The sequence below is a fragment of the Asparagus officinalis genome, chromosome 1 (genome assembly GCF_001876935.1).
Source record: "Asparagus officinalis chromosome 1, Aspof.V1, whole genome shotgun sequence".
Classification (NCBI taxonomy): domain Eukaryota; kingdom Viridiplantae; phylum Streptophyta; class Magnoliopsida; order Asparagales; family Asparagaceae; genus Asparagus; species Asparagus officinalis.
Genome location: NC_033794.1, coordinates 92,547,709 through 92,557,837, shown reverse-complemented (window position 1 = coordinate 92,557,837; position 10,129 = coordinate 92,547,709). Strand labels below are relative to the sequence as shown.

The 10,129-nt window shown below is 36.6% G+C and overlaps 2 protein-coding genes across 3 annotated transcripts in view; one reads left to right on the top strand and one right to left on the bottom strand.

The window, feature by feature from the left end:
- LOC109828149 (DEAD-box ATP-dependent RNA helicase 20) overlaps positions 1 to 9,842 on the top strand; it is a 28,259-nt gene extending 18,417 nt beyond the window's left edge. Inside the window, exons 6-10 of the mRNA XM_020395183.1 lie at positions 6,724 to 6,816; positions 6,913 to 6,998; positions 7,073 to 7,299; positions 7,373 to 7,606; positions 9,523 to 9,842. Coding sequence (XP_020250772.1) covers positions 6,724 to 6,816; positions 6,913 to 6,998; positions 7,073 to 7,299; positions 7,373 to 7,606; positions 9,523 to 9,587 — 705 coding nt within the window. The 3' untranslated portion in view covers positions 9,588 to 9,842. The remainder of the gene's footprint in view (positions 1 to 6,723; positions 6,817 to 6,912; positions 6,999 to 7,072; positions 7,300 to 7,372; positions 7,607 to 9,522) is intronic.
- LOC109828157 lies at positions 700 to 4,153 on the bottom strand. Of its 2 annotated transcripts, none has more exons than XM_020395190.1 (2): positions 2,369 to 4,153; positions 700 to 2,277 (listed from the first exon to the last, which is right to left on the bottom strand). In XM_020395190.1, the coding sequence occupies exons 1-2, from the start codon at positions 2,438 to 2,440 to the stop codon at positions 1,864 to 1,866; spliced, it is 486 nt and encodes a 161-aa protein (XP_020250779.1). In that variant the 5' UTR covers positions 2,441 to 4,153; the 3' UTR covers positions 700 to 1,863. Both variants share the same exon structure in this region; 1 of them encodes a protein (XP_020250779.1).

The window sequence follows — 10,129 nt, the reverse complement described above, 5'->3', positions numbered from 1 at the left end:
GAGCCCATTTGGTTGATAGGAAATATTAGAAGAAGAAAGTGATTATTTCTAAAATTATGAAGTAGTGGAAGTGCAACTTTTGTTTGTTTTGCAAAATTTTGGAAGTACCAGAAATTGTATTTTTTTCCACTTCATTCACTTTTTGTTTGGATAACAATTAAATATTGTTAGAAAGAGAGAAAGAATATCTTTTCGAATTTTATTTAGAAATAGAGAACATCAATGTAATAGAAAATTTGATTATATTTCTAAATTTACTTAGGTTTAACTACTTCCAAGGTACTTCTGATTCTTGAGGGATCCTTGAGGGAAGGAAAAATATTTAAGGAATAGGGATGCCACGTAGACGACACGCAGATGCCACATCAGCATTTAAGGAAGTACCGTAAGTCGATTTTCTAGAGAACCATATTTTTTTGCTTGGAGCAGCTGTAAACCCTACTTTATTTACTTCGTCTGCTTCATAGCTACTTCCATGCAAACAAATAGACCTTAACTACAAGTAGAAGGATCCCTCCCTCCCGCCCTTATGTAACATCATATACATGTAGCAGAATCCCTCCCTCCCGCCCTCAAATAACATCATATACAGTGTCTAAAGCTTTTCAAGTAAAAAAGTGTTCTGCAATCAGACAGTTAATTTCTTTTCCTATGCGTATGCTTATCTTGATCCCGACTTAAACACTTTTTGTTTGTTAAGTTTAGTTTTAGTCAGCAGCATAAGAAGGATAAGAAATGGGGGAAAAAACCACTAATGTGTCCAAGATGCATCGGGCTTTGGTAATGCGTATATTAATGCTATGCACTTAATGAGAAACATAAGATATATTATGAGTAGGCGAGTACACTGTGAAAAGGTGGTTATAAACAAGTCAATGATAATGTACTATGCACCATGTACTCAGGGAGTTGTATATGATGCGTATGATGTATATGTACTAAGCACTCAAAAGGAGTTGTAGACAGCTCAAGGATAATATGATGTATGCATAATATGCACTCAGGGAGTTGTAGGCAACTCAAAGATAATTTTGTGCTCAAAGCTGATCAGATCTCCAAGAGAAATTGTTCTCAAAACTTGTGTTGATGTGGTTGGGAACATATGCAAAGATATGTAAAGGCATGTTTGAGGGAATGATTGTTGGGCTTAATAGGCTTAATTGGCAAAGAGGACCCACTAGGTTGTCTTCATATTTTCTCTTAAACACCCCAAATATTTTGTTTATTCTGTTGCCATTATTCCTCGCCATTACAGATCAAATGCCATGCTTAGTTTTTATTCTGGACATACTTTTTGATAAAGAGCATTTATGGAGGTTTCAAAATATAAACTATGATCTTACATGATGCCACAAGTCTAGTGCACTTATTTCCAATGTTTTAAATGTCGGATGTCGGGTTCATGTCGGTCGGCCAAAATTCATGTCCGATAGCGGAAATCGGGGATATATCGGGGGACATAAAAAAAATATCGGATTGTCATATTGGATAGGTTGATATAATATCATAAATGGAATCTTCACATACTTGATAATTATATTGTCAAAACATATGATTATTGATGTTAGGATCACTAACCAATTGTAGACACCTGATTCCCGAGTGCATATTGACACCATCCGAGTGCTTGACCTACAAAATATGAAGATGTTGTTAGTAAACATAGAATAGCATATAAGGAATGAAGCAAGTGACATATAAATTATAATATATAGAATGAAAATCACAAGATTCATATCCATAGAGAAACATAAACAAAGCAAACATACAACCAAGTTTTCAAAGTTACAAATAGCTCATAATTGTTTAACATCCAATTATCCAAAAGTAATTCCAAAATAACATTGAAACTAAGAGGACTAATCAATCCTCATCAAAATCAAGAGTAAGAACATCCTCCTCATTCGACTCCGATGATGTCTCAATATCTTCTTCCTCATCATCCTCCACCGGCTCCTTCCCCTTCGAAGAAGATGATACCGACATTTTCTTTCTTTTATAGGTTTGTGTTCGTGCACTTTTTCGCTTTCTTGGATTAGCTCCTGAAATGTCACCAACTTGCCTAAAAGTCAAACATTCTCCCGGAAATACTTCATCATCGCTATCATCCCCGTTTGAACCCATCAACCATTTAGAGATCATTTCCTCATCATCATAGGCGCACAAAGGATCTCTATCTATGACGGCATGTTTGTTCTTCAATTTTGCATTGAATTTGACAAAGACGAGGTCATGAAGCTTTTTGTGAGATAATCTATTTCTCTTCTTAGTATGAATCTACAAGTGAAAACATGAATTAGCACAAAATGCTATAAACCTACAAGGCTACAACATGATCTAAATTCAAGAAACATTATTAGTTTATTACCATCTCAAATGTGCTCCAATTTCTTTCACATGCCGAAGAGCTAGTTGTCAAGGCCAAAATTCTCATTGCCATCTTTCTCAATTCGGGAGTATCATTCCCATAAAGCCTCCACCATGTAACTAGTTAATTCATATTTGAAAAAAATTAGTAACTTATAAATTTGTAATAGAGGTTAATGAATTAATTTAATATTATAAAGTTACTTGGACAATCACCCTTAGAAGCTTCGCGCTTCGCATATTCATTTCCAAATGACCCTAGACGTTCTTGATAATTAGGTAATTGAGCTCCAATCTTTGTGAAAGTCGCATGGTCATTTGGGAAGATTTTATGCATACAATCTACAAGTGATGTCATGAAAGTTCCATCTTTTTTAATTTTCGTGTAAGCCGGATAATAGAAATATGGATTCAAGTAGTAGCCCGCTTTATGTAGTGAATCACAAAGCTTCTTATTGAATCTTGCCTTAATCATTTTCAATATGGGACTATATTTTTTCTCATCATTTCCAAGGGTTACTTTCAACTCTTCTAAGGCCACCAACATATCTCCATATATAAATCCCATAGATGGGACTTTATCACCATCGGCTCTCCGGAGAACCTTCACTAAAGGATTGAAAACTTTGAGGGCAAAGTCTGTATTGTCCCAGAACTTGTTGCTAGCAACTATCTCAGCAACCTACAAATAATACAAACAATTAAAGAATGAGTGAAATATAAATGATGAAAGGAATACTTTGTAACTATCAATTTTAATTTTTAAAGTTTAAATACATACCTTTTTGCCCGCTGTTATTCTTGAAAGGCTACAATCCATCCATTGATCAGAGATGAACATCCGCCTCATCTCTTTCTTGTGATCCCTTAATGATTGCAGTGAGAGGAATGTCGTAGCAAATCTTGTAACCCCCGGTCTCACAAGATCACCCTTAGTAAACTCTCTAAACAATTGAAGAGGCTTGGTATGATTATATATAAATACCGATACACTCCTCCCCATTGTAATGGCATTATGAATGGGTTTGAACTTGACTATGTCGCATAACATCAAGTTCACGGTGTGCGCTGCGCAAGTGGTCCAAAATATGTTTTTTCTCTTCTCCTCCAATTTCTTAGAGGCCGCCATATTATTTGAAGCTCCATCGGTGACAATCTGCACCACATTTTCCTCCCCTAACTCATCAATAACCTTGTCTACAAAGTCACAAATATAGTCAACATCATGCTTATCGGCCGATGTATCATGTGATAACAAAAAACATGCCCTCCCGGCAGAGTGTACAACTATGTTCATGATACTTCTAGACTTTCGATCACTCCAAGCATCAGTCATCAGGGAACAATCATTGACAATGCATGTCTTCTTGAAGTTCTCAACAATCTCATTCGTTGCATCCACCTCTCTCTGCAAGCAAGTCTCGCTCAACTCGTACATTGATGGAGCTTGTAAATGACTTCCAAACATCCCCACGGTTTGTAGCATTTGATGGAAAGAGGGAAGTGTGGCTGTATGAAATGGATTGCCAGCTTCAAAGAACCATTTGGAAATGTATTGCATAACATCTTCCCTTTTTTTCTTTCTTAGCTTGGAGTCCATCGATGGTTGTTTGCCCTTAGCTACTAATTGGACGGTCTTTTCGGGAGAACGAGCAGCAAAGGAGTCCATTGGGCCTACTGACTTGTAAGAGGATGACGAGCTTCTTTGAGTAGTCAAGGAGTTATGCTCCTCTTCCTCCCCTATATGCACTTCACTCAACAAATTATAGATCTTTGTCTCCTTATCCTCCTTGCTCTTCTTTGCATTCTCCAGTATTTCTGAGACTTTTCTTTTAACATCATCAGGGACTTTTATGCATGGTGTGCAATTCCCTCTCTTTCCGGCTAAATGAGATTTGAATCTAGTAATCCCGCCATTGAATGTCTGAGTGCAATATTTACATTTAATCTTGTTGGTATCGGAGCCAACTCTCTCCCCGTATGCCCAACATGGATCTTTACCGTCCGGTTTTGATGTTGGCGGCTTAGTAGACCATTGTCCTTCTGATGACATGTTCCTAAAAATTACAATAGACAACAAACATATAATTAGTTTTAAACAAACTTAAAACCAATTACATATTTACAATTCAATCAAATAATTGTGCATCATGATTCATGCATGGTGATTAACTGATTATACAATTCAATCAAATATTTATATGTTTATAATTTATTAGTTAGCATGCTAATTACTAGTTTTAAGCACTTTTTCAAATTATACTAATTACTAAATTGTTGTTGCTCACTGACTTTGTTTTTCTTTTTTACAAATTATACTTGAGAGTTAAGTAGCAACGAGCAAGAATGAAGGATCAATCAAATTTCCCAACAGGGCCAACACAGCTACCAAAATTATTGTACAACGTTTGAAACAATTATGTAAATAACAGTTTGAAACAAAAGCTAACTGATCTACAGATTTTTCATGATAAACAGAGCCATACTAGTGAATTTCATAAACAAATTTTTCTACAAGAGAAAGAAACATCCAAGCTCCAACTTTCATGATAAAACAAAAATAACAAAGCTAACTGATCTACAGATTCACAACACCCAGATCTAATCCAAAGCACCACAAATCCCACTAGTTGCAGATTAAAAAGAAAGAAATAAACAAAAAAAACAAACAGAGAACTGCCCTAAATTGCCAGAACTGCTAGCAGCTCAATAGCTGCAAATTAATTTGCAAAAACAGAAAAAAAAGACTCAGCCACCAATTAGAATCACACAACAGAAGAAGGAATCCCAAAAAAATCAAACAACACAAAGATCAAAACTTTTAATTACCACTTACCAGCAAATAAAATCGAGCAAGATAGAAGACTAAGGAGTCGGTCAGCGGTCGAGCAAAATAGATAATCTCGCTGCAGAGAAAAGAAGGGAAAAAATTATTTTCAAAAAAAAGAAGAAAACAAGAAAAAAAATGAAAAAAAAAACCCTGAGTTTTGAGTCGGTCGGCGGTAGATCTGGAGGCGAAGGATTCGGTGGCGGTCAGCCGTCGTCGTCCGGCGTCGTCGGCGTCGTCTGTCGTTGGCGTCATCTGTTCGGCGTCGTCGCAAGGAGGAGTCGCTGGGATTGAGGATCGACTGACTTGGGGAAAAAACCCTAGCTTAAAAGTTAAAACCAATATGGCTTATTGGGTCGGGTCGGGTTCAAATTTGACCAAATAAGCCTAAAACCGACATTTAACAAATTTGGCCGATTTTTGATGGCCGAAATAGCGCCCGCAATGTCCGATTTTTTCCGATATATCCTCGCCATGACCCCAAAAACGCAATACGAGTTAAAATCAGCGATTTCGTATCGGCTAGGCAACAAAACCGCAATATCGGCCGTCATGTCCGACATGGCGACTGATATTTAAAACACTACTTATTTCGCATTGTATTTTGTTAAACGCAAAACCTCTCTCTTGCTTGGTCATCATTTCTTACTTCTCTCTGTAGTCCACTGAACTTGTTATTGGGTAAATTGGAAATTGCACTGCTGACAACTTTCAAAAATCTGATTTGTATATGCCCTGAAAGAAATGGAATTGTAGAATGGCCTCTTACATCTCTGCAAAGCAAAAACATACTATAATTTTAGGAAGCCAACAAAAACAAAGTGCTCAAGTGTTCTGTGAAGTTAGAACGCAGATTTTAACAATGATTTTGCAAAAGTGCTGTGACACTCATTATTCTAAATATCCCCGATATGGCCCGATATATCCTTCGATATTACAAAGCTTGTTGCAACCGATATGGTCTCAAAATATCCTTTACCGTTTTTTGGCTATTTTGGGTGATATATCCGTGATATGGCCGATATATCAGCCATTATGTTGATTGATATATCATTTTATATGGTTTGTTGCGAAACAATTTACCACGTTTAGTAATTTTTTTGGGTGACATATCATGACTTTCCCATTATATCAAATGACATCATGACCTAAAAAACTAGACGAAATGTTGCAACGTTGATTTGTACTTTTATTTGTTTTACAAGGTTGATAATTATCTTAAACATATATTACTTACATTTTGCATGCTTAGATTTCATTAAGTATGTTGAGATTACATTTCAACGCATCATACTCTAATGCAAACATCCGTTATGACATTCCGATATTTCCCCGATATCCACAATCTGATACGAAACTTGGCCATCGGATATTTCCCTGATATTTGATATTTAAAACCCTGGTGACACTAGGTGGATCTCTTTTCTAGGAGCCATCATTGAATAAAGCATTGTATTCTAGGATAGATTGTTATGAAACAGTTACTTGTAGTATTTTTGCTCTTGCTTATATCATTTGATTCTCTGTAGATCCGTCCTGATCGGCAGACTCTCTATTGGAGTGCTACTTGGCCAAAGGAAGTTGAACAACTTGCTAGACAATTCCTTTACAATCCATACAAGGTAAATGGATAATCAAGCATGATGCTTCACAGGTGGGTTAGTTTCATACTGCCATCTTCTCTCGATCTGACACAATTTGTTCCTTGAGTGAAACAGGTGGTTATTGGTTCCGAAGAGTTGAAAGCAAATCATGCAATTTATCAGCGTGTGGAGATTGTAACTGAGAGTCAGAAATATAACAAGTAGGTTATTCTCTATATTTGATTTTCTTAATCATATCTCAGTAAGCTTACATGATATCTTATATCTTCTCCAGACTGGTCAAGCTACTGGAGGATATAATGGATGGAAGCCGTATTTTAATATTTATGGACACTAAGAAGGGTTGCGACCAAATTACGAGGCAATTAAGAACTGATGGCTGGCCTGCCCTCTCAATTCATGGTGACAAGAGCCAGGCTGAAAGGGACTGGGTCCTCTCAGAGTTCAAAGCAGGGAAGAGTCCCATCATGACTGCAACAGATGTTGCTGCTCGTGGTTTAGGTATTAGGATTTTCTCTCAATTCAGTGTTTTATCTTTATTGTTATATTGTTTCTCATGCTTCTTAGTTCACAGATGTGAAGGATGTAAAATATGTGATCAACTATGATTTTCCTGGATCTTTAGAAGATTATGTTCACCGGATAGGTCGGACTGGGAGGGCTGGGGCCAAAGGAACTGCATATACTTTCTTTACTGCAGCCAATGCTAGGTTTGCAAAGGAACTTATTAATATTTTGCAAGAAGCTGGGCAGAAGGTCAGCCCTGAACTGGCTGCCATGGGCCGAGGTGCCCCACCTCAGGCTGGAGGTCAGTCTACTTGGCACTTTCACTCTTTTTATTAATTTATGGCATTAAAAAGTATTTTATCCGAGTCTTTTGGGCTGGCTATGCATCCTTTTGGTGCTTTTGAATCCAATCCTCTTTAAGCCAACTCCTCTTTTAAAAGTTGGGAATATTTCATTAAATCAATATTCTCTATTTTTCCGGATAACTTTCACGATAGTGCTGTAAACTCAGATGATGCACACAACTACCATAAATGTTTTGATTAGATAAAACAAACTTTTCAACTAAATTTCTGTTCATCATGATAGTTAAGAAAGGTTGTTGCATTATTTGGGAGTGACATGTTTTGGGAAATTTTGCCATTATGTACTACATATATCTTCTACATTACCCCTATAAACTTTGTGGGTTGATAGTTATGATCAATATAAATAAGGGTTGTTTAGATGTATTATGCACGCTGTTAGCAACTGCTTCGGTAGTTCATGATAATTTTCTGCAGTTTTAAAAATTCATGGTAATTTTCTTAATAAAATTTAATGGTAGTTTGTGCAAAACCCTTTCAGTTCATTATGGTTTTGTGAAATTTACCTTCTTGTTTTTAACTACTCGTTTAATTTGCTTTTTCTGGTAAGCAAGCATTTTATTTCTCATTTACCAAGATATGTACAATTAAGATAAACTCTCTGGCCTACATCAAACTGGCCTCTATACATGTAATCTGTAGCAAAACATCGAAAAACTCCAGCATCTTCTCAAGTACTAATACTAACCAATACTACAACAAGCTAAATCTAACAATTGTTGACAATGCTCTGTTTCTTCGCGAATTCAGGGTTGATGCATAGCAGAGCACTTCTTCTACTTGCCTTTGTATCCTTCATTCTAACAACTGTGCTACATTTGATCTTCACTTCAAACACAATGAGCTTGATGCTCCTCAATTTGAATCATCTAATGATGAAAAACTTTCAGTATTTCTTGCAGACCATATGATGCACATACAAGCTGCAGAAGCAGCTTTCCTGATGCCATTAATTATTTTACCTCCCCTCTCCATTTGAGCATCGAAGCAACGATAGAACTTAAATCACCTGGGTATGAATAAAACTGGATAAGATGCAGAGTTTTTTTGCCACTAAATAGAGCTAAAATTGAACAAATGATCTCTTCTTTCAGCTTGACTTTCACACAGTGGACATAAATCATCTTGTATGATTCCATGGGAGTTAAGTTCACTTTTAGTAGCAATCTATCCATACATGCAACTCAAAATATAAAGCCATGTTTTGGGTATGTAAAAGAGTTCCGTACCAAAGTACTCCAGCTTTGTTTTGGGATTAGTAACAGAGCTTCCTTCAGGTTGAAGAGGTTGAAAATGAGGGGGGATCTGCAATCCAGGAAATCCCAATGTCACCAAATACCACACTTTAACGCATCATCTTTCAGTTTCAAAATTTTTTCTAAAAGGCCATGAGAAATGACCCTTATTAGCAATACTCCAGATTTTATGGTCTCTCAAATAGCACGCATGAATCCAACGAACCCATAGTGAATCAGTTTTGAGTTGCAGTGCCACACATGCTTCAGCATAAGAGCTCTGTTGTGAATTTCCAACTGATTTAGGCCAAGACCACTACATTCGTTAGGTCGGCAAACTTCTTTCCATGTGACCTTAGCTTTCCTATGATCACCAACCGTTGCATCCCAAAGAAAATCTTGCTCAATATACTTTCTTCCTTATAATTTATATTCCACCATTTATGATTTGATGGATTGCATTTCACTACAATTGATATAGCTAGTTCCTTCCAACATCTTGGTTGCCTCGTAGTTGGGACTGTCATCATTCTTCAATTCTATTCTGTTGATAAGTGACGCTGTAATTCTTGATATCGTCAACAGTTCTCATGTAATATTGCTGATCACTACAACAGGAACAGGCCATGGTAGTTTTCGTGATCGAGGAAGAGGCTTGGGCAGTGGTCGTTCATGGAGTTGATGCATCAATTTCAGGTCAATGCTTTTGCTTTGCAGATGGAAGGAACCTATGGATCGTTAAATTGAAGTGTTTATCTCAAGTCTTTGAAGGTACACCTGTAATGACAATTCGTTCCGAATTCCTGTTGTTTAACATCTACTTTGCTTGAGAAAATGGTACATACAGCATGTAACATAGACCCCTTCTTTTGTCAATGAATATTGCAGAGATTTTTGTAGGATTGCATCTCTACTGTCAAAGTTTGATCTTTTTCCATGTTCTGTTCCTTATAATTGCCTCTTCCAACATGGTGTGAAGTTATGCTCAAAAGTTGAAATAGTTTGATAGTATTTGTATCGCCAAATAGAGTGGGATACCAACATCAAAACTGAACTGAAGTAAATTAGCAAATTAACGGTAATATTAGTTTCCAGTAAACAGTTTTCCTCTGATTCATTCATTTTATTTGTGAGAAAAAGGGACAATTGAAACTGGTATGTTCAAGGCATCAGGTACAATTGAAACTGGTATGTTCATGGTATCATACTTAATTGGGTTATTGG